Source organism: Lontra canadensis, unplaced genomic scaffold (genome assembly GCF_010015895.1).
Source record: "Lontra canadensis isolate GAN:19392208 unplaced genomic scaffold, GSC_riverotter_1.0 scaffold2, whole genome shotgun sequence".
Classification (NCBI taxonomy): domain Eukaryota; kingdom Metazoa; phylum Chordata; class Mammalia; order Carnivora; family Mustelidae; genus Lontra; species Lontra canadensis.
The window spans coordinates 33195893-33221107 of NW_022630996.1; the positions used below are offsets into that span (position 1 = coordinate 33195893).

The window sequence follows — 25215 nt, forward strand, 5'->3', positions numbered from 1 at the left end:
CCCTCAGACCCTGGCTTTACTGATGGATCCAGCCAGGTGCCCCAGTTTTGATTTTCCTAAGTTATGAAAACATCCTCAGGTAGTTAAAATAATTTTGTCTCAATATTCTAAATCCAGGTATATCCAGAGTGTAGAATGTGATTTCTAGTTCCTTTAGGCTTTTTGAAATTACAGAGAAAAGAACCAATTTTCAGCCTTTTAGATCACATTTTCTTTTCTCCAGAGCCTTTTCTCTCCATGAGCTGAAAGACAAATGGTTTCTCGGGTCTACTGAAAGCTATCAAGATGTCACCCTACTCTCTCTCTAGTCTTAGGCATCTGGGCATATAGGCAGAAACCTCTTTCATCACCTGAGCAGACATTAACTAAAACATGGTCAGAGCCGGTGTTTGGCCTGGAGTTTAAGTCAGGCGAAGAGCTCGTGTCAGACTGAAGGCTGTATACAGGAAGTGAGAAAAGCTGTGACACCAGGCTAGCGTGTATTGGGGTATCTCGTTAAGTCCCGTTTATGGTCGTCCTGCTCACCTGCGTGACTTTGCTAAAGGGATGGTGACAGTCATTTGACCGGTATCTGTTTTATCACCTGTTGAGTTTCACTCATCATCAGCCAGCTTGCTCAATGCTCTTCCAAGCCACGAATCACATAACTCCTTCTAGAGTTATCTGTTCGGGGAGTAGTGACAGCCTTCCCGTGTCAAGCACTTACAGCCCACAGCTGCTTAGAGCCACCCAGGGTAGTTTACACAGTAGGAAGGGGGCTGTGTGCTAATTAATCCAGGCTATTCTTCAGAATAATTTGCTTTATATGCAATACTTTTTTGTTATTGTTTTTGTTTTAACAAAAAGTGTATCTGTAGATTTTCCATTGACTAGAAATATACTGAGTCTCTTTTTAGATTCTCTTAGCGCCTGTATATGTGGTAACTAGTACTGAAGGCTGGAGATTAACATAGATGAATTAAGATGTCTTGTTCTCAAGGGACAAGAAGATAAGACAGATATGAAGTTTTTAGGAGTGATTTAATGTGCTAAGTACATAGAGGGAGTGATCTCTGTGAGGTTGGGGAGATCATGGACTTCTGCTTGGAGGAGGTGGCTTTGACATGGATATTAACGATCCTAAGGATTCATTGTTAGAGCTGAAACAGAAAGGAGAGGGACATTTCAACAAATGGTGTAAGGTGAAAGAAAGTATGGAATTGGGATATTTTTGGTGAATCTGAATCCGGAAGCATGGGCAACATGGATAACATTCGTAGAAAGTTTGACTTCTTGAGCTCAGATCGTGGGAGGCCTCGGATGACAAGTTAATTAAGGGATTTATGTCATATAGGTGATGGTCACTGGGGATCTGTAGAGGAAATTGGAGCGAGAAGAGTGACCTGAGCAAAGTTTATAGGAAAAGTCCAATTTTGTCTGATGATGGTCCTTGCAGGGGTTGGAGAGAAAAAAAAAACAAACCAAAAAACAAAAAAAACTGGGGATGTAGAGACTTATTTGCAAGGATCTGGTGATAGCGTCCAGAGAACTCTTAACAAAGGTGGTAGTAAGGTCTGGAAAGAGTAAAGGGGAGAGAAGTTGTGGACGAATTAATGATGAGACTCCGTGTAAAGGTGTGTATCACAAAACAGGGTAAAGAAAAGGGGCAGGCAAAGATGAACTCTCTAGACACGTATGTGAAAAAACTGCCCAAAGCAGGCAAGTCGAGTGTCGGAAGTCATGAAAGATGGGAATGAGTTTGATGCGCTGGCGAAGCATTTGACTGAAATTTGTAGTGAGTGGTTAGTAAAGAAGGGCCGGTACTCCAGAATGGCACTGGGCCTTGGGAGGCAGAGCTAGAGCTGACGGGACTGGGGAAAGGTTTGTCTGATAGCAGGAGTTGGGATGAGGAACGTCAGTGTTTTAGAAGAGTTGTTAGGAGGTGAGAAGTCATGATGTGAAAATGCTACAGAGCCTTGGAACCAGGCCCTCCTGTCCAGTGAAGGAATGAGGACTATAAGGAGGCTCCCTGCTGCTGAGCAGGGCTAGTGCCCTGAGGGCAAGATGTCAGTGGGGGTGGGGGACCTTTGGGGCCAGGCTGGTGTTGGGGCAGATTGATGGGTGAGAGCGATCGTTTTTGTTTGTGATCAGTAAGACGGCTGCAGGAGAGTTCAGTGCTGTATCCAGCAAGCCGGCGGAGATCTGCAAGAGAGTGTTTGGGGCCAGAACTATATATACACACTCCGGCCGTTGAAGTGAATGAGGAACTGACTGATTAGGTAAAAGTGGAAGAGACAAACCCAGAAATTTGGAGTTACCCAGATGCAAAAGAGAAACAATGAAGGCTCTCTTGGATTTTATTGAAGGTTTACTGGTTAAAACCATACGAAACTAAAGGAAATCCCGTAGGAGCTCTGGAAAGAGGGTTTTAAAAGAAGGTAGTAGTCATAGTGTCCGGTAAGGTGGCCACACTGAGGGAGCTGAGGACTGAAAGGCCCTTGGAACTAGCTTTGGGTGGTGAGGGCTAAGGCTTCCTTGGAACTGCAAGAAGAATGGAGGGGGCGGGTATGGGAAGTGGGGCGTGCAGCCAGCTCCCACCCTCACATAACAGGCATTTTAAGTGGTGAACGTGCGTGATGGGTACGTTATGTTCAGTTAACTGTGATTCCTTTTTTCATCTGGTTTAGAGCTTTTCTGGAATCTTTGTTAAATCTCTGAGATCCCCCGTGGTCTGTACTCTTTTCATACAGCCAAGTGAAGACTGTTCTAAATATAATAGTAGCCCATAGACTGCTGTCTTCTCAGATTTGGTTCCGAATATGTGAATCAGACCTGAACGAAAAATCCAAGAAATTCCTCTCTTGACACCTGAGCGAAGAAGCCTAATTCTGGGAGCTGTTGTTTAGGCACCTTCTCCTGCTTCAGCAACAGCACTCTCTTGGTCTATCTGTTACCGCAATGTAACTTAAGGCTGACATCCCACCCTGCGATACAAGATTTCAGTTGTGAGGCAAAAAGTAAGAGGAGGGGGCTGGGACTGGCGGGTCATCCCAAAACACAATTAGCCTGGAGAGGGCTCTGGCAGTTGGAGGCACTAAGTCCTAGTCTTCTGGGCAGAATTTTGTTCCTAAAATTCCTCTGTCATTTGGTTGTGAGAACACCTTTGCCCCTCAGCGCACTGCTAAAGCCATCAACAGTGGACAAGTTCTCAAGAAGCCCTTGGCTGACACAACGTGTAAGTTCATTTGTAGACCCCAATCTCTGTTTCTCATCTTATTTTAAAGGAGACCAGTTCAGGATCTCAGGATCCCCCAGCACCTTTCCCCCTCAGTGATTCTAGGTGCCCCTTCTCCCCACTGGGTTTTTAGTTTAGTCAAACATTCTTTTCATCCCATGGGGGTGGACTCAGTCACAGAGACTAGGGCTCTGGTGGGAGGGACTTCACTGGAGGAATACCATGGACTGAGCTGGAGCTTTTAGTTGGGGCTGGAGGGCCTTCGAAAGGACGGTGAATAGTGTTCATAATTCACCAACAGGACAGATAGAGTAGCATTGTGTCCAAGGGCAAGTATGTCAGGAGAAGATGGAACTTATCCTGTGATATGCGAGGGTAAGAAGCCAGAACCTGTCTTTTTTTTTTTTTTTTAATTTTTTGCTCTTTGTATTAATTCCCATGTAATTTAATTCTTACAGCAGCCCAGAGAAGTGAATAGGTCCTATGCCCATTTTACAGATAAATTGGTTGAGGTTCAGCAAATTAAGGAAATTGTAGGTTACATGGCAGACAATTGAACAGGGCTAGGATTTGAAGTCGTTTTGCTTGATTGAGAATTCCTTTTCCCATACCACATTACCCTTCAAGAGGGACAGAAGCAGAACATGTTTATATGTAGACAGCTTTTTGTATATTTGTATCGGAAAATCCAAGACCATGTGTTGTATTTCTTTGATTTTTCTTCCCCCTTTGTTTCTTGTCTGTGATTTGTTCTTTCGGTTGACACACTGCCACCCACCCCAGGGGACAGACTGGGTCTGTTTGCATCCAAAGTAGAGAAGTTTCAACATTCCCTGGGTGAGCTCTGTGTGCGCGCGTGTGTGTGTGTGTGTCTGCCACATTCCTTCCCTCCGGAGGCAGGCGGAGCACAGCTGTGGCTCTCAGGCCTAGAGCACAGCTGTGGTCAGCCGGCCAGCTGATACGCAGCACATGGTGTCACCATCTCATTACTCAAGTGTGTCCAGCTCAAGCTGCTGCACGGTTTGGCGTTGGTCCGGGCCATGGTTAGGAGAAGAATTCTGTGCACTTTACAGGAACAGTTTCGCAATGCCTCATATTCCATTTGCCACACGTTCTCATAAAACTGCCATGAATCAAAGCGTGTTTGCATAAAGCCACACTGCTTGTTGCCAGCTTCATGTACTAATCCCAAGAAATTGCCATTATTATTTGACCTTGGGGCTTCCCTTGCCCCTGTGTTTTCATCTTGATTTTAAAGCAGCTAAGTTGAATATGATGCATATTTTGTTCAACTAATAACTTAAGAATCGAAAAGAGGACAGCGAGGGCAGCAAATCAGTAATATATTTGGTGGTGATGGCAGTAGGTTATACTTTGAGAAAAATAACTGACTTATTGACAACAGCCAAGAATAGCAAATGTAAATTCTCCTTACTTAGATATCTTTTTATTAGGCTTCTTTTTCTTCTTCTTTTTATTTAAAATGGTGAAATGAAACTAAGAGCATTTCCCTTTTTTGCTATTTTGCAGAAAAAACCACTGTCTGCAATAATAAAGGAAGTCTGTGATGGGTAAGTATGACTTAGGGTTCATCAGCGTTGCCTCAGTCCACAAATTGAGAAGCTAATAAAAGATTCCCGAGCTATTATAAAATATTATTCCTAAGCCACTCCCTGACCTGCCCAAAGACATTACGAATTGCTATGTAAGATACACATGCTGTGTAAGATACACATCTTTTTTTTTTTTAAGATTTTATTTATTTATTTGACAGAGAGAGAGATTACAAGTAGGCAGAGAGGCAGTAGAGAGAGAGAGGAGGAAGCAGGCTCCCTGCTGAGCAGAGAGCCCAATGCGGGGCTCGATCCCAGGACACTGAGATCATGACCTGAGCCTAAGGCAGAGGCTTAACCCACTGAGCCACCCAGATGCCCCTACGTGCCCTCTTTTACCAAAAAATTACTTTTGTTCCTCAAAGAGCAGAAAGTGTGAAATGGCTGGGGTATGCACACTGGGATCCCTTTTATTTATTTTGAAAAGTTGTGGTTCATTCATCCTACCCAGCAGGGAGCAGTCCAAAGTTCCTGAGGTTAAATACACACCTCATCTGATAGAAATCGAGAGGACCATTTAGGTTCCCATAGAAGATAAAAGAATTTTAAAAGACAAGGCTGCGTGTGGTTTGGTGGCCGCAGGAACTTCCCAGTGTTAGGGCTTTCCTCCTTGTCTTTGGCCGCCTTAACAATCCAAAGGAAAAGCATGTAGAGAAATTTCATGTTTTTCTGCTTTCAGAGCAGAATTACGAAGCGAGTCTTACTTGGAGTTTATTTAAGACCCCGGGGTACTTAATTGGAATGTTTCCATCTGCAGCAAGCATACTGACTGGGGGATTGTGGAACACAGAGGCAGTGGGAAGGAAACAGTTACCAAAAATTTAATGGTATTCATTTCTGTTGTTTTCCCTCTTTTTGCTCCAAGCCTCCAAAATGGAGAGGAATGTAACTTTGTGTTTAAATGCCCCTGCTCAAAGCCCTAAAGATGAAATATTCCAGACACTAGGCATGGAACACGACCAAGAAGACCAAGATCATCCACATAGGAAATGGTTGGTCAGGCTGGTGTCCTCTTGTTTTAGGCTCACATTGTGGGGTGTGTTGGGTGTGGGCCAATTTCAAGTGCAGGATGCTTCATTCATCTAACTGTGTCATGCTATAGAAATGAAAATGACCATCGTTTGTTTTTCTCATCAGTTCGTGCTTCTGTTTTTAAGGTGGTCCCTTGCCAACCATGAGTACTTTGCACTGCAGCATGCCGATAGTTCAAACTTCTACATCACCGAAAAGGTAGGTCAACCACATTGTTTGATCGGGGACACTCGTACCTAAAAAAATTGAAAGCATGACTGATATTTCCTCTGTTCAGGACTAGATGAGACATGGTGCTCCAAATTTTAAATCTCTATGGTCCATGAAAATAGAGTGTACAGAGCAAACAATGCTGCTTTAGTATCAATAAGGCAACGTTCCATTAGCCACTGCCCTTGCCATCGGACAGTGAATTCACTAATTATTTTTCTTTTCTTTTTTTTAAAATTATTATTATTTTTTAAAATTTTTCTTTCTTATTCCCTGGAGAAATCATTTATTTGATGGTTTAATGACTCCTTTCTTGGACTTTTTTTTTTTTTTTTTCTCCTGAAGAACAGTCTCTATGTCCTATTTAAAGTAGTTGAAACAGTGACAAGAAACCATTTCAAAGGTGGCGTTGTGTAGACATGGATGGAGTATTCTGTGGCTCCTGGGAACTTGGTTTCTTCTTGGGGGATTTTTTTTTTCTTTATTCTTTAAGAAGCTTGGAGGAGAGGGAGTGGGTGAAGACTACAGTGGTTCTGGCAGCAATAAAAACTAGGTCTTAGGGAGATCCTCGATGGGAGAAGAGAAAGCTAGTATTTATTCAGCACCTATTGTGTGCCAGGAATTGGGCCAGTCCCATTGTTTATGGGTTTCTTTCTCAAGACTCACCTGTGTTATACACAATACTGGCTTTGGTTAACAGATAAGAAGCTGAATCATAGACGTCCGATGGCTTCGCCAATATCCCAGGGGTAGTAAATGAGAATCAAAAAGGAAGTCCAGACTTGGTGCTTCTGTCACTTTGCCTTTTGGGAATTTCTAGAAGAGCTTAGCATTTAGCTTAGTGTTATGGAGAATTCACCGAAATACACAGAGCCAGTCCTGTCCTCGTGGAACTTTATAGCCTTGTGGGGTGTGGTGGGGAGGGAAGGGTCAACTCTGTGAACAGTTTTCTTTACAATAAGGTGGCCAGTGCTGGGAGAGAAATGAGCACAAAGTGTTCCCGGAGGAGGGGACATTGGGTAACCTCAGGCCCCAGGCTTTGTTCCTCCCAATGAACAGTCTCTAGAGTGACTGTGAATTTATCTGTGAAGTAAGTGGTGGTGGAAGGAGGAGGCAATGACAAGGTTCCTGTTCCTCTGGAATAGGACTTGCTCTCCCCAGAGGAGTGTGTGTGTGTGTGTGTGTGTGTGTGTGTGTGATGGTGGGAATCTGAGGGGTGACCTTCAGTCCAGCCCAGACAGAGTATAGCCAGAGGTCTGGAAATCCTTCCTAGAAATTGCTTTGTTCTTCCCAGATGGATCCCGGAATGTTCATAACTGATCAGGTATTCCTCTTCATACTAATTGACAGAAAGCTCAGAGTAAACAAGTAGACTAGATTTCCCGGCCTGTGTTATGTTTAATTTTGCTTATTCCTTTGATTCATTCCACAAACAGTTAATTTCCTGTCTTTATTTTCCCTCAGCTTCATTTTCTCAATGTTTTCCATTTATTCTATCCTGCATTTATGTGCTCTGCGTGCTATGCTCTGTGAGATAAAGAGGATATAAATAAATAAGTTAAGCGTTTGCTGCTAAATGTATTGCTGTGGCTATCTTTAAGCAGAATTCTGCCTCATTTCAACTTGGTTCGACTTTTAGAGATAATTCGAATATTGCAACTTTTTGGCGGTATTACTGGAAAAGCTTGGATGGGTTTCTGCTATTTGGAGCATAATATGAGAAAGTGTAAAAATTATTAAGAGATGCAGGTATAGGGCAATAGAAGTTAGAATAAGGTTTTTCAAATATCACTAATTAGTGGGTGGTGATATCAATTTTGTTGGCTGTAATTGTATTAAAAATGAGAATATATTTAATAGGATAGATCACACCACAACACCTATGTTGTTTGCAAATCCTTGTGTTGTATACACACACACAATACATATATGTTGTGCTGGGGTTACCCCCCTGGGTTGTGGTCAAGCCACAACCCAAAGTCACGACATCACAAATATCCCTGCCTTTGATTCATCTGTATTGGCTGTGTCCCCTGGGCTTGTTCTATCTTCTGTCCTCATTGTCAGGAGACCTTAGTTTGCTGGAGATTACTACGATGAGCTTGAAGGGAGAACCTGTCAGAAATGTACGTTTTCAGATCCCACCCCCAGAGACTCAGACTGAATCGACCTTGAATATGGCCTAGGATTTTGCATTTTTTAGAGCCTTCCTAGAATTCTAATGTGGAAACCCCAGGGCCACTGGGAGGAATACAGATCTTGGGCTGCTTTTCAGTACCAGTACCCTGTGTACCAGACAGAGGGCATCGTCAACACAAGTTATATACTAAGTTTGACTTAGGAGTGTATTTGTGTGCAGCTAATTCTTAGAATAACATAAAAAATCAAATAATATTTATGGTTCTGTTCTAGTTAAAATTAATGTATACTCAGAAAATTAGAATTCCTTAGAACTGTGGGAAAATTGTTATTTTATTAGGCATCCCAGTCATTTTTTTTTTCTTAAGATTTTATTTATTTATTTGACAGACAGAAATCACAAGTAGGCAGAGAAGCAGGCAGAGAGAAGAGGAAGCAGGCTCCCCGCTGAGCAGAGAGCCCAATGCAGGACTCGATCCCAGGACCCCGGGATCATGACCTGAGCTGAAGGCAGAGGTTTTAACCCACTGAGCCACCCAGGCACCCACCCCCAGTCATTTCTTTTTTAGAAAATGTTGCATTGCCTGAGGAAACTGGTAATGTTGAGTTTGAAAGGGACTGCCACCCAAGTCTGTCACCCAGTCTGGTCATCTTCAGTGGGCGCTAGCCGAGATTCTTCTTCTATGAAGCATTTAGGGAGTGAGAAGACACATCCTCCCACTCATTGCCCTTTGTTTGTAAATAAAATGTCATCACTCTTCCTCCTGCAGCTGTTCCTGGGCACAGCTGTGTGTGCATGTGACACAGAGCTTGACTTGACATGCCTGGGGCAGGAGAGGGACCTCGGATCCTGGGACACAGGGACAAACCAGGGCTGCCTCTAGTCTGTGTTAGGTCCATCTAGTTCCTTGCAAGTGCTCCTATAAATAGAGCCCATTTTCCATCTTGAAGTAATGTATTTAGTATCATCTTGGTTACTTATAGCCCAGTGAGTTGTTAGGTAATATTTGCATCACCATGGTAACCAGTGACTAATTTTTGAAAGTTATGCATGTTCTTCTTAGTTACTGATTTTCTCTTGCCTGTGAGGTGGTCTCCCTCCCTCTGCCAGAGATAAAATATCACCTGTAATTTTAAAAAAGAAGAAGAATTCTCCAGGCTCGACAAGCTAACACATTTTGTGACTGATAGATGGGTGCTTGGGACTCTCATTCTAAGAGCCCCAGGAAGGTACCTCCCCTACGTTTCTCATGTTATCCAAGCATATTTTCCAAAATAGTCTTCACTTGCTTATTGGGTCATTAACTTTGGTTTTTCAGTGCAGTGGGAGAGATTGTCATGTTGTTGGGCAAGGCTCAGTAATAGCATCACATGCAAATGCCTTATAGAATGTTATGAGTAAGCTACTCACAAATTCAGATTCTGCCCCCAAAACTTTTATATTTCAGGGTGATGTCCCTGGGGGGGGGAGTTGGGAATAAAAAATAAATAAAAAATGAATTGTCTATCTTTATGTCTATCTTCAGTTTTATGGAAGTATAATTGACAAATAAGATTGTAAGGTATTTAAGTGTACCTCATGGGGATTTGATGATATGTATACACTGTGAAAGGATTCCCCCCATATAATTAACACATCTATCACCTTACCTATTTATTTATTTATTTGGTGGAATCATTTAAGTTCTACTCTCTCAGCAAATTTCAGTTACATAATATAGCATTATCAACTGTAGTCATCATAGTTTACCTTAGAGTCAGACGTTGTTCATCTTGTAGCTGAAAGTTTCTGTTCTTTTACCAGTGTCTCCCTATCCATGCCCCCTCCACTCCAGCTCCTGGCAATCACTTTTCTTTTCTTCAAGATTTATTTATTTAGTTGAGAGAGAGAGAGAGAGCACATGAGCGTGAGTGGGGGGAGGGGCAGAGGGAGAGAAATCTTCTAGTAGACTCCCCGCTGAGTGCAGAGCCTGACACAGGGCCCCACATCACGACCCATGAGATCATGACCCAAGCCGGAACCCAGAGTCAGACACTCCACTGACCAAGTCACCCAAGCACCCCAACCACTCTTCTACTCCTGGTTTCTGTGAGTTTGACTTAAGGGATACCATGTAGTATTTGTCTTTCTCTGTCCCACTTACCTTGCTTAGCGTAATGCCTTCAAGGTCCATCCATGTTGTTGCCAATGGCAAGCTTTCCTTCTTTCTCATGGTTGAGTAATATTCCGTCGTATACACGCACCACCTATTTTTTATCCATGTGTTGACAGACACTAAGGGTGTCATGGCTGTCATGAGTAATGCTGCAATGAGCATGGGAGTGCACGTGTCTCTTTGATAGCTTCTTTTCATTTTCTTGGATAAATATTCAAAAGTGGGGCTGCTGGTTCATATGGTAGTTTCATTTTTGAAATTTTGAGGAAACTCTATATTATTTTCTCTATTGGCTGCACCAGTTTACATTCCCACCAGTGGTGTCTGAAGGTTCCCTTTTCTCCACATCCTGGCCAACACTTATTTATGCATTTGATGAGGGCCATTCTCACAGGTGTGAGGTGATACCTCATTGTAGTTTTGATTTGCAGTTCCCTGAAAATGAGTGAGGTTGAGCACCTTTCATGTATTTGTTAACCATCTGTATGGCTTTGGGAAAACGCCCATTCAGTTTCTCTGCCCATTTTTTAAGAGGATTGTTTGGGTTTTTGGCCATTGAGTTGTATGAGTTCTTTGTATATTTTGGATATTAACCTCTTATCAGATATATGATTTGCAATTGTTTTCTCCCATTCCATGAGTTCCCTTTTCATTTTGTTGATGGTTTCCTTTACTATGAAGTAGGCTCTTCAGTTTGACATATCCCACTTGTTTATTTTTGTGAAGTGTATGCTTACTTTAAGTATTCCAGTGGAACTTGTCTTCCACAAGAGAGTTTTATATAGAGCAAGTGCTAAACATTTCAACTCATTATCTCCTTTTGGTCTTGTGATGCATGTGTTATTGTGTCCATTTTACAGTGAAAGAGGTCAAGCAACAGGTTGTTGAGGTCACGCACTTGGGCAGTGGTCAGGCTGAGGCCCCAGGTGGGTCTTTCTGCAAAACTTTCTAGGTCACCTCCTGGAAACCCTCAAACTGGGCCCAGTTTGTTCATGATGCCTTTTCTCTGTGGACTCCAGGCCAGTGATCCTGATGGTAACCAGCTCAAGAAAATAAATACAGGAGGCTACAGCCTGTGATCATAGCTTCAGTCTGTGGCTTCTTTATTCCCTAAGAGGATAACTTGGAAGAAGTTGTAATAGGTAGTCTTCCACTCACAAGGGATTAGCAAATACAGTTGACCCTAGAACAACATGGGTTTGACCTACATGGGTCCTCTTATACATAGATTTTTTTAAATGTAAATACAGTACAGTTACTGTAAATGTATTATCTCTTCCTTATCATTTTCTTAATAACATTTTCTTTTCTCAAGCTTTATTGTAAGAACACAGTATATAATACATATAACATACAAAATATGTGTTTATTGGCTCCTTATGTTACTGGTAATGCTTCCAGTCAATAGCAGGCTATTAGTAGCTTAGTTTTGAGGGAGTCAAAAATTATATGTGGATTTTTGATTGAGTTGGGGATTGGGGTTCCTGACTCTTGTGCTATCACTGGTCAATAGTACATTTTCATTTGCCTTCAGTATGGATTGTATGATTGTCTAAGGTAGTATTATTGTACTAAAGCCATTCTTCTTAGGAAAGCTGCCAGATAATCCTTACCCCCAAGCATGCAGAGAGCATGGGGCATGGTGAAGGCCACCATTAGTCTACTATATACTCTACCATTAACCACCTGTTGCCGAATGTATGAAGTATCATAATATACCTTGGCAGTATCTTGTTTAGATGAATTCTTACTGTTTAGTAAGAGAGATTAACATGCCTCATTCGGGCTCTGTGGGCAAAGCTGGCATCAGCAGCCTTTGGGAAGGAAATGAGGTCATTTTTATGTCATTCTCACTTCCTAGGTGCTCTCAGTTCACAGAGACCTGGAGCCTTCTAGAAGCTGGGCAGATAGGGAGTGTGTCCCTGGGATTTGTATGTCCTGCCCAGTCAGGAGACAATTATGCTGTGGAATTCACTTCAGTTATCACGCACTGAGACCTGGCCTCTACAAAGACCTTAGTAAGAAGAATATGTTCCATTCTCTTGATCTCAAGGTCTAGTAGAGGAGAGAGTCTTGAAATGGGCACAGGATGAGAGAACCAAGTAATTATAGAAGGAAAGATGGAACAAAAAGGATCCTAGAGCAGGATTACTACATCTGACCTGAATTTGGGAAATATATTCCTTCAAAGACCGAACTCCCTTTGTGAGTCTTAGCACCCTGGTAAGCCAGTTGAGGACTTATTTGGCTGGAGGGAGCAACTGCCATGAGCATTTGTCAGATGCTTACTGTGTGGCAAACTGTCTCCGCCAAGAGCCTCACGTGGACTGCTTGTCTTATTGAATCTTCAGAAGAAGCCCGTGAACCAAGTTTAACTGTTACACATTCCATTTTACAGAGGGAACAACTGAGGCTCAGCCGTGTAAGTAAGTGAACTGGGACTGGACCCAGAAAGACCAATTCCAGAGCCAGCATCCCACGCTCTTAGTCTGTTCTGTGACCCAGGCAGGCATTTCGGCGGTTCTTGTCACGCCAAACCACGAATGGGGGGACACGTCAGCTCTTGGAGCCGGAGATGAAAGTAGATCTTTCCGTCCTCTTCTTTTACCTCCCCGGTTTCCTCTGCTGAATGTCCTCATTCTACCAGCTCGTGGTCCTCCAGAAAGCCTTTGAATTGACATACACCTTCGACCCAGTAACCCAATTTGATCAGCATTGCTCAACCAAGTATTTGCCTGAGAAATTCCTCACCAGTAGTTACCTCGCCAGTAGAGCTTCTTTTCCACTGGGACAAGGCTAGTAAGGCTAGTAAGGGAACCGGTTCCATCTCTGTGTGGGATAGTCAGATTTCTACAGAGGCGGCGGATGGCACATCTGAACGGGCTCAGCTAACAGAGGGGCACGTGTCTCTGTTGGTTGCTACACGGAACAGAACGTGGCTGTCGCACGCCTCGCTCAAGGATGCCGTGATGGAAACAATTCAAATTTGGACATATGCCTTGGGGAATTTTTATTTCAAACACGCCCCTTTTTGTTGGATGGACACAGGCTATCTAATAAAAGGAGAGAGTAAGGACGTTCGTGTGAACCTGATCTTCCTGTTTCGTGTTGGTGTCCTTGAGCACTAGACCTCTCACGCCAACTTGGTTCATCTTTTATAAAAGTGGCTAAAATTTTGTGGGATTGGAGGTATTTCCGAGAAAAGATTGGGGAACTTTCTTCTATTTTAAGTATAATGTGAAAGTGTAAAACTTTTTAAATAGTAAAATTACAGAACAATAGAATTAATAGTAGCATTTTTCAAACTGTAGATCATTACTCATTAGTGGGAATGAAATCATTTTAGTCAGTCACAAGAGCTTTAAGAATGGCATATAAGGGGCGCCTGGGTGGCTCAGTGGGTTAAAGCCTCTTCCTTCGGCTCGGGTCATGATCCCAGGGTTCTGGGATCGAGCCCCACGTCTGGCGCTCTGCTCAGCGGGGAGCCTGCTTCCTCCTCCTCCTCTCTCTCTCTCTCTCTCTGCCTGCCTTTCTGCCTACTTGTGATCTTTGTCTGTCAAATAAATAAAATCTTAAAAAAAAAAAGAATGGCGTATAAGAGAGTACAAAAGTAACAGTCTGTTATATATGTTGTTTTGTGAAATATTTGCTTCTCATACATTCACAGGTAATACGTGGATAGTCTTAGTTTTTCCCTTGGGTGGGGGTCAAAAATATTTGAAAGTCACTGAAAAATCATTACAAGGGAGGGTAAACCAGGGAGAATAAATACAAGGGCTGTATTTAAGTGTAATAGTTTAAGGAAGCCTCATGTTTGGAATGTGCTCTTCCTTGAAGAAAGTAACACACATACACAGACCAACACCACCAGCACCACCAGCAAACAGAATATAGAGCAGACTGAGGCACGTCTTTTTCTGGGGAGCTGTCCTGCTCCTGGTATCTGGGAGGAGCAGCTCTGTGACCTGGTGCCACGTGTCCTTTTCCTATTGCCCCGCAGCTAATGGCACCAGGAGCTGACACCTCACCCTAGCTGGGCCCCCATGCATTCTCTTCTGAGAATCTGAAATTGCAAGGTGAGTTGGGTGATGGCATTTGCTGGAACAGGAAAGTCCTGTGGAATCACGTTCGATGGCAGCTACATCTTCCTGCAAGCTATAAATATGGGGCTTGGTGGACTGAGCCATAAGGGCACAGAGTAAAGCCATCCTGCAGGAAGGATTGAGGTTATGTGGAGATGAAGGGCCCAGAGGGAGTCAGAGGAGGTGGAGAGGGAGAAGCTCCGCATCCTGATTTCCCTCTCTGCTTTCTGTGTCCTGTCTTTGCACCCCTGTGAGAGGACCCGCTGGCGCTTTTCAGTCCTGCCCCTTTACTTAAATTGATCAAAGAATTTTCACTGGGATTGGCATCTTAATTTGAGCAAACCAGAGCCCAGGAATGTTGTAAATTTCCTGACCCAGCCACATTACATTGCCTTTTCTGCTGCCTGTGGTACAAGATTCTCAATTTGTTCATCCGAAGCCACTGTTGCTGCCTTTGCAAGTCTACCCCTCAGCCAGCTGTGACCAGCACGGGCCACCACCTGCAGGCCTGGGCCAGTGCCCCGGGCCTGGCTCTCAGCAGGCAGGAACGCAAAGAAAAATGCTCCTGCTTTTCACCTTGCCCTGTGCCTCCAGCTCTCCTGGGGCTCCTGACTCCAAGCATTTCTCTCGTGCTGCCCCTTTGCTCTCTCCCTTGTCTTCTCTCACAACCCGCTGCCTGCTGTGGACTTGTTAAAGACTCCATGTTCACATGTGCCTTGCTGCTGAGTTCTTTCTTTTGTGACTAGTGATTGAACCTGACTTCTGTTACGGATGCTCGTTGCCCTAATGGCTGCTGGAATGCCTGTCACCAGCTTTTGGAAAGCAGTGGACTCTACTAGACAGGCCACTTGTACTGAATCTGCCCGCTCATAATCCACGTCTGTCAAACAAACAGCCATGCGGAGAGGAAAAACAGCAACAACCATGTATGCATATATTCCATTAAAAAAACTTGTGTTGACTTCCCCTTGGTGCCAGGCACTGCGCTGAGCTCAAGATAGTTCCAACTTTTATGATTCTCAAAATCTGGAAGGGAAGACAGACAGATAAGTATTTACCCCAAATTAACCAGTTATAATTGTAAGTGTCACAAGGACAGATGAAAGCATCCAGACCTAATTTAGCCTGGAGCAGGGGACATTTAAGCAGAGATCTAAGACAAATGGCAGGGGAGGCCTTTAAAATGCGCAAGTCATATCTAGAGACTTTTTGCATAAGCCTCAATTCTCAAGACCTTATCAGGCCATAATAAGGATTTTAAACTTTTTAAAAAGTCGGCTTCACATCCAGCGTGGAGCTCAACATGGGGCTTGAACTCACAATCTTGAGACCAAGACCTGAGCAGAGATCAAGAGTTGGATGCTTAACCAGCTGAGCCACCAGGTGCCCTTGGGATTTTAAATTGTATTCTGAGAGCACTGGGGAGCCTTCAGAGGGTTTTAAGCTAAATTATAAATGATTGGATTATAGTCTCCCCAGTGATTAGTCTGAATGCACCGTTTGGGAAGAGTGGTCAGCCTATGTTAGGAATGGTCAGAAAACCTGTTACTATGGAGAAGAAAGAAATGCAAGGGTATTCTGAAATGTATCTAGAGACTGACATCAATTGTCAGGTAGCACTCTTAATTCCAAGGAGAAAATGAGACCAGATCAGAATCTTCTTGAAATGCTTGCTATCTATTAATCTCCTTGATATCCTGGCTAAGGTTAATAATAACACATTGCTGGGGGCGCCTGGGTGGCTCAGTGGGTTGGAGCCTCTGCCTTCAACTCAGGTCATGATCTCCGGGTCCTGGGATCGAGCCCCACATCGGGCTCTCCACTCAGAGGGGAGCCTGCTTCCCCCTCTCTCTCTGCCTGCCTCTCTGCCTACTTGTGATCTCTCTCTGTCAAATAAATAAATAAAATCTTTAAAAAAAAATAATAACACATTGCTGTTAAATAAAATTGCTCTTTTTCTTTATTTTCTTAGTGATAACTTCTTGATGAATTTGTTGATTTGCCCAGCCAGATAAAACGTTAACTTGTAGTTACCCCACTAACATATCCAATTTAACTTCCCTTTTGGATACTCCTAATTTAGAATGTAAGAATTTTCTAACTGATATTCATTGGAAAATAAGTAGAAAAAAATCTGTAATAGATCGGGGCATAGGAGTATAAGAGGGAGAAGTTTATTTGCTCAGATTTGACAGTTAAACATCCTGAGGTGAGAAAGATAATGAAGTGCTTGATTTCATAGAATTTTCAGTCTGGTGGTAGACTAGATTGACACCAGTGGATCACTGATGGGGTCAAGTTTGGAGAGATTATTGGGAATTTGATTTTTGAATCATATTTGATGAGTTATCACCTCGGCCCTACATTTTTGGACCTATATGATTCAGTACACATTAAAAAAATCTTTTAAGTAGGATCTGAACTCTTCTGCTTTATTTTTTAAACATCTGACTCATACACCATAAAATCTGCCTGATAATGTATACATTGCAATGGTTTTAGTGTATTTATGGTATAATATGTAGTGCTTTACTCTCTAGATAGTAAATCTGTGTCCTGTCCCCCAGGATATGTTCATTTTCCAGAACAGCAGCTCTCATACTTAAATGTAGATCACGTGTCAAATCTAGAGATTTGGATTCAGTAGATCAAGACTGGGGTTTGAGCATTTTTAACAAGTCTGGGTGGTCCCAGTGCCATACTGGAATGCTACCACGCGAAGTGGGAGCAGCCTCTGAATCTTTCCCGATTCCTGCCTATGATGAAAACCCATATTATGAATTTGAATTGGCTTGTAGGCCAATTCAGGATGCTCCCTGAACTGGGGGCCTCATTCTGGTTGGTTTCCACTATTGCTGAGAAGGTCTGACTTCCTTCCTTCTTTCACTTGGCTATCAGTATGCATCACAGTCTAATGCCAGGCAACGTGTTCAATGTTGCTGTCTTTCTCTTGTTCCTTCCGCTTTAGACAAACTGCCCTAGTGTTCTCCAAATAAAGCTTGCTCTTGGAATTTAATCCTACTCCTTCTCCCGCCCCTCCCTCCCATTGTGCTTCAGGTACAAGAGAGGTGCTGGGGATAAAGACGGGAAATGACATACTCCTTGCTTCTGGGGAGGTGACTCTGCAACAAACACATACTGGAAACTGTTATTAAAATAACCACCACTGCAGGCCAGCTGACCTCTCCTTACCAACCCTAAATTCTTTGAGCTGGAAGAAAGGGCATGAGCACAAGCAGTGGGGAGGGGCACAGGGAGAAGCAGACTCCCTGCTGAGCAGGGAGCCCGCAGGGGGACTTGATCCCAGGACCTTATGACCTGAGCCCAAGGCAGATGCTTAACCGCTTAACCGGCTGAGCCATTCAGGTACCCCTTGCCTGAGATAATCTTAACCCCAATTTTGGAAGTGTTTGTAAATTTGTTCCCTCCTTCTCTACTGCTATCCAGAATCATTGCTGCTTTAGGTTACTGTCTCTTAAGTTCATTTGTTAGCTAATCAGAACCTGCATCTCTTTGCTGTTGCCTTGGACTGATGTTTAACTATGTGTGTGCTAATTTGTATTTTCTTTTCCGTGGGCTTAGAAATGCCTTGCAATCCAAAATCCACCCCTAGATCCCCGTCACAGTGTCTCACCTGATTCCTTGAACAAAATAAGTAGGTGTTTGAGGACTTTGTTGTTTTAATGTGATGCAGTTTTCTTTGCAAGATAGAAAGTACAATTAGTCTCTTAATAAATTATGTATGACGTTGGTTAATTCAATTACCGGAATATGCGCATACAATTTCAGATTATTCACGGTGGAGGAATTGTAGGGTGAGTAAATGAATCTTAATGCTTCTCTTAGAGTCTTAAATCAGTGTTAAAAAGTTTTGGTTGGCTTTTGGTCCCCCACAGCTTATTAATTATCTTTTCCAAAAAAAGTACAGTATATACATTCTCTCTTTCTCTCTGTCTCTCTACCTCCCCCCCCCACCATCTATACTTAGTTGGATATCAATTAAAACTTTTGGAAGATTCATGAAGTTTCATAAAATAATAATTAAACCAGTTGCATGGTTTAAAGTACTACTCCCTATTTGAAATACATGAGCCAAAGAGAGAAAGGGGTCAACTTTGGGAATTTATCTCCAGTTCACAGCAATAGCCATGGGGAGGGAGAAATAAGAGTGTCCCCCCCCCCCACTGTACCTTATATTATACAAATAAATCTTTATTGTGCAGATAATCAGCCAGTAATCCACTTTCCAAGTCAGTATTATCATTCTTATTTTTATTGTAGCAAATAAACTCTGAGAATCAAACTGTAGTTGTGAATGATAATTTACCCTTAATTATGTGATAGTTCAATTCTGAGAAAGTGCGTTTTACTTTATCTCACCGTGGGGAACCATTAATATTCATGTGGCTCACCCATCTCAAGTTCTTTATTTCAAGCAATTGGCTCTGAGGAAGCAGTGGTCACAGCAGAGCGGAGAGAATGCTAGGCGTAAATAAATACTTAAGCGTTTCCGTGAAGGAAAATATGGCCCATGACTTAGGAACCTTTTTGGCATTCTCTACCTCCCACAGTCTTTTTCATTAAATGAAGGAGAAGCTTGTGACAGTCACACTCCACTGTGGTGACCCATTTTCCAATAACCAGTAAACCACTGAATGCAACTGTTTGCAGTTGGCATTACACGTACATATGGTGGAAACTAGTCACCAAGAGTAAAGGCTGGAGCCAGAATTTTGACCAACACAAAGAATGCTTTGAAATAGGTCATCCTGTATTTGCTTGTGTCTTAGTCCTTTCAGGCTGCTATAATAAAATACCATAGACTGGCTTATAAATAACCACATTTTATTTCTCATAGTTCTGGAAGCACCTTTGTCTTGGCAGATTTGATGTCTAGTGAGGGCGTCGCTTCTTGGTTCAGAGACCATCTTGTTACTGTGCCCTCACATGGCAGGAGAGAGAAAGCTCCCTAGGGCTCTTTTATAAGGACATTAATCCCATTCATAAAGGTAAAGGCCCACCTTCCCCAAAAGGCCCCACTTTCTAAAACCATCATCCTGGGCATTAGGATTTAACAAACAAATTTTGGGGAGATACAAACGTTCAGTCTGTAACATCTGGCCATGTGCGCACCAAGAGTGTTTTATATTCATCCCCAGACCTTTCATTTTGAGTTTCTTCAAGTCAGGAACCAAAAGATTACTAATATTATTAACAATTCAGTTTTTATTAGACCTATTAGATTTTTCCCAATTAAGTAAATGAAGACAAAAGGCTGGCGTTGAGCTATGATGGCCATATGGCACACTTGGGTATTTGATTGCTGTAATGTTGTTTGGGATAGGAATGAGAGGTATGTACAGCTTTTGCTTCCCTCAGCCTTTTCTTAGTCCATCAAGCACAACCTGTGAAAATTGAAACACGCCCCCTCACACACACGTGCATACATGCCTCAGATCGTCCTTTTTGCTCACGAGCTCTCTAGCCCTGGCACTGGGCTTCCACCAGCCATTGTCTTCTCTGGGAATGTCATCTCACCTCTTTCCTGCTGTTTTGCTCTCAGTGACTCAAACTAAATTGGCAGTAGACTTTCTGAAGTTTTCTGTAAAAACTTTTTTTTGGGTGGTTTTAGAATTTCCTAATTAGAGTTCAGGAATTGGATGAGAGCTATCATTTTAAATCATTTGGTGCTTTTCCTCTAGGGAAGACTTGGAAGAATATATACTTATTTCAGGATGAAGGGGGGAAAAAAAAGCCAGTCTAAGTTGAGTCACATAAATGAGAGGGTGCAGGAGAGAGGAGGTACTGACTGCCATCAGTATTACTCAGATGTCAGTGGTTTTATGACATGTTATTTAATGTTTACCACTGCCTGTGGATGGAGGCTATCATGCTGATTACACAGGCAGCTAATTTTTTTTCCCCCCCTTGGGCTCCCTAGCTTGGGTTTGGTAAGATATGACTGCTTCTAGAATTGCAGGCAAAGATAAATGCCAGAGGTCATGATAATTCCATGTTCTCTAGTTCAGCTATTAAACCAATGAATAGATTGACTCAAGTACTCAAACATTTAACTGTGTAATGCTCAGATGCACAATGAGTGACACACGCTGAAGACAGGCACTTGTTTACCAAAAATGGCCCTAGAAACACTAGAACACCCCTTCTAAACAAAGCTAACAACAGTAAAAAACAAAACTGGTTATCTGTAGAGGAGAATGGCTCTGTGATTGTTACAAGTGTTCCAGAGCCAGCAACTTAATTGCAAATTTCCTAAACACAATCTCATTCATGTTTTTTATATATCAGAAATGAGGTTTATTTTTGTCTAGCTCTTAGACTATGTTTGTCAAAGTTTTAGGATGGAAACACAATGTAGACATCGTGTGCTTGTGTCCAAAGATAAAGGATTCATGAAACAATACTCACTATACTACTTGGAGATCCCTTTTTGTTGTTAGTTTTAGTGTGTTATTTTCTGCATTATTTTTATTTTTAAAATGTTTGCTAGGACCCATCAGGATGGTTTTGTAATTATTAATCACTGTGAACCATAGTTTGAAAAACATTCTATTACAAGGTCAAGGACAAAGTTAGATTTTCTCACTTTTATTATCCTAATGTCTAGAACAATGCTCCATAAATATTTGTTTCATGAAAAATGAATAACCCCCCAGCAGTAAATCAGTGACCCAAGGGCAGACTTAAGGGATAGGTATGAGCAAAGATCCAAAGAAAAAAGAGAATAAAAAAAGAAAGAAAGTCAAGTAGACAGACCAGAGAGAGAGAGCAGAGGAAAGAGATCAGGCTGTGACAGTGTGTGACATGGGGTTCTAGGTTGCCCACTCTTTCCACTGTGATCTCAGCTAATTTATGGTACTAATCATTGCATGGTCATTTCTTTTTAATCTCCATTGCTCCAGTTATCTGTTGTTGAATCCCCAAGCACCCCAACCTAGAAACCTAAAATAAAAACCCATTATCAGTGGAAAGGATTAGTTATACTCACTGATGCTCTGGGTCATGGATCTGGATGTGGCAAAGCAAGGATGATGCCTTGTCATTGCTTGATGTCTGGAGTCTCATTTGGAAAGACACAAATATCTGGGGGATGGAATCATTTGGAAGCTTCATCATTGGCATGTCTGGCTGCTGGACTGGGATGACTCAAAGGCTCAGCTCAGCTGGGACTGTAAACGGGAGTGCCTACATGTGGTCTTTGCCTGTGGGTTGGGCTTCCTCAGAGTATGTGACAGGGCTCTGGGAAGCTCCCTGAGAGGGCACTTTCTAAGAGCCAGTGTTTCAAGAGAGCCGAGCAGAAGCTGCATGGCTCTTTGTGATCAAGCCTTAGAAGTTCTCTGGAATCTTCTGTTATACTCAGTTGATTGAAACTGTCATATGGCCTGCCCCGATTCAGTAGGAGACGGCAGGGGAACTTCCTCTCTGTGGAAGGAGTGGCAAAGAACTTTGGGGCTTTTTAATTAAGCCACTACATGCAACATCTTTTTACCTTGCTCTTTCAGGAGCCGTCAGATGGGTTTACTACTTTCCAGAACTTACTCAAAGATCAAACTCTGCCTTTTCACTTTTGCTAGATTTCAACTCCTTAAGCTAAGAGGAAGAAGAAAATATAAAGTAAGACAAGTAGAAGAAATTCTACATTAGTAAAACAGAGAGCAGCAAGGAGATTATTTTCCACATTGATAAAGGATACAGGCGGAGGAAAGATCTATTGCTTTTCTTTCTTGCTGGTGGAGGGGGGCAGTGATTGTGTAAACGGAGGAAGTTTTCACAGGAATTTAGAGGGAATCCATTAGGCACTTTGATATTTACATGTTCTTCTTTTGAGTACAATTTTGGGGGATATTGTTTCACTTCCTTTACCCTACGTGTACTTTCAAATTAAAAAATAAAAGAGAGTGCTTTGTTGTATCAGCTACACTTGTAAATTGGTGAGTAACTACTCTTTATCTTTCAAAGACAGTCTTGAACTTGGTGCTGTAGCTAAAGAGAAATCTGAAAGAGACCTGGTTAGACTGTTGCAGTCCTATCAGGTCTCTCAGACTGGTGCAGGTCAAGATAACTTTTTACTTTTTATCAAGCACAAAAATAACTTTAAAAATGATTCGTTTTGTGATCTTATTTAAATTTTCCATTTCGTTAAGAGATGAATAGGAAGGGAGAGCTTACTCTTGCATTATGATTGTTTAAAATTCATTTCTTCTCTTTTGCCTTTCTTTCTCTGCTCCCTAATGTTGATTCTTTTTCTCCTGTGACACATTTTTTCCTGCTGATTTTTTCCCTTTGTCTTTCTGTCTGTGACTTTGTTCCATCTTTCCATAGTAATATCCATAGTAATATCTTTAGGTTATTAGCCATCTTTTATTTTATTTTATTTTCTTAAAGATTTTATTTATTTATTTGATAGAGATCACAAGTAGGCAGAGAGGCAGGCAGAGAAAGAGGGGGAAATCAGGTTCCCTTCTGAGCAGAGAGCCTGATGCAGGGCTTGATCCCAGGACCCCGGGATCATGACCTGAGTGGAAGGCAGAGGCTTTAACCCACTGAGCCACCCAGGTGCCCCTTATTTTATTTTATTTTATTTTATTTTTTAAGATTTTATTTATTTAGTTGAGAGAAAGCAAGTGAAAGAGAGAGAGCACGTGGTGGGGGGAGGAGCAGAGGGAAAAGGAGAAGCAGACTCTCAGATAAGCAGACTCAGTCCCAGGACCCCAGGGTCATGACCTGAGCTGAAGGCAAATGCTTAACTGACTAAGCCAGCAAGGTGCCCCTATTAGCCATCTTTAAAAAAAAAAAAGATGTCTCTTCCTGGTCTCTGTTCATCTACTTTTCTTTCTCTTCTTCTGTGTTCAGTTCCCCTCTCTCTTGCAGCTTCAGATTCACATGCCCCGTAGTTAGGTTTAGATTTTTAGATACTAAAAAATAGCAAGGTGCCACTTTACTAATTTCATACGACTTATATAAATAGTCCTTGTTCCATTATTTGCTGCTTCTCAGCAAACTGATATGAAGTATCAGAGTTCATTTAGAAAATTTACATGGAGTAAGCACTTTTGAGACATAGTAGAAGAAAACAAGAAGAGTAAAAATTGTTTAAATGATCATAATCCTGTTACACAGTGCAAACTGACATTTTAGTATACATACTTAAAACGAAATTTGAGTTTGGGTGTGTATTAAGTGAGATCATCACTTACATATTCTCTTATAACTTGCATTTTAACATGATACATAGTGGACATCTTAACATGTTGCTAGCGAATCTACTCTGTCCTTTTCATTCTGTAATGACAGTGAAAATGCTTCAGGCCGGCAAGACAGTGTGCAAGGCGCCTAGCCCATGGTCATCCCTCAATGAGTCATATTTCCTATTTATTTGTCAAACTTCCTTCATGGCTGAAAGTACTCAACTCTATTTTAAAATCAGTTCTTTCTATTTGGACTTTTTATTTGCCTTTTTCTCCCTTTCTTTCCCTTCCTTTTTATTTTTTAAAACAATGCCCAGGCTTCCATTCTTCAAACTGAGTCTTCTTGTAATTATTTCACTGTTTCCTTACAAAATAAAAGTTTAACGATCAGTCAAAGACATTGGGTCATTCTGCTTATGCTGTTCATTTGTTAAGGACCCTCCAGGTGTCAGCCACTGTAATGGGTGATTTCACTGACATACTCAGGGCTCACAGAAGTGTTTGGGGGTGTTGGGGCTTACTTACTCAGCTTCTGAGTATCAGTTTGGAACTGAAACCAAGATCTCCTATATTATCATGAAGAAAGTTCCATTTCGGGGATTTTCAGAGGTGGTTCAGGACTTGCAGATGTATTTGGTTGATACAGCCTTTTAAAATATTATTTTGAGCTCTTTAAGCATGAGTGAAAGAATCAACATAAACTGTAATAGCTTAATCACTATTAACTTAAGGTGCTAGGTTGAGTTGACTTTCAACAGACCTCAGTAGGAAGCATCTACTTTCCTCCATCCTTGTGCATATACTTACACTTCTTATAAAGGTGTCTTTGATGGGGGAGATTATACTGTTTTACTTTAAATCAGGCATGAATCCATCCATTCAAGCAAAATCTTCAAGCAAGTGTAGGCTGCTGCACCAGGGTGAGGGCTCACAGAAGATGCTGGTAGGCCAGATAGATTGGCTTAGGAGCATGGCCGGGGTGCTATAACAGGTGAAAATCCAGTTTCATTCCATGCCCTTCTGTGAGTTTTGAATATTTTTGTCTGACTTTGAGTATTTATGAGGAATGAATGAGAGTTGAAATAGGTGTTAGGTCTATAGATTTGAAAGAAAAAGTGTCCCATTGTACCTTTTCCAAGCGTCTGGACAGACTCCTGAGATTTCAAGGTAAGTTCTCAAAAACAGTTCCCATGGACAGGTACATATGTGTGTGTGGTTGGCAGGATCTGAGGAGGCACCCAAGACACCCACAACCTCATGTTGCATGCCCATTATAATTCTGTCTCTTCTGAGGGCAGTCTGGACCTGGGACTTGGATGGGATGTCACTTCTGCGATTCTATTATGCTGTATGTTCCAGGAGCTTTGCAGATCCAATTAAGTCCTTAATCATTTGACTTTGGCTTAATCAAAAGGGCAATTATCTCCGTGGACCTGACCTAATCAAAAGGGCCCTTTAAAAGAAGCTAAAGCATTACAAAGATGCACTCCTGTTGGTCCTGAGAAGGAGCGGGTTTGTCAGGTTGTGGAGGCGGCTCCAGGGTAAGGGTCTGAGAGCAGA

The 25215-nt window shown here is 42.2% G+C and overlaps 1 protein-coding gene across 9 annotated transcripts in view; it reads left to right on the top strand.

The window, feature by feature from the left end:
• ELMO1 (engulfment and cell motility 1) overlaps window positions 1-25215 on the top strand; it is a 521237-nt gene that overhangs the window by 116926 nt on the left and 379096 nt on the right. For all 9 annotated transcript variants that reach the window (XM_032871418.1, XM_032871458.1, XM_032871410.1 and 6 more), the window contains 2 exons: window positions 4745-4785; window positions 5985-6057. In XM_032871418.1, the coding sequence (XP_032727309.1) occupies window positions 4745-4785; window positions 5985-6057 (114 nt within the window). The remainder of the gene's footprint in view (window positions 1-4744; window positions 4786-5984; window positions 6058-25215) is intronic.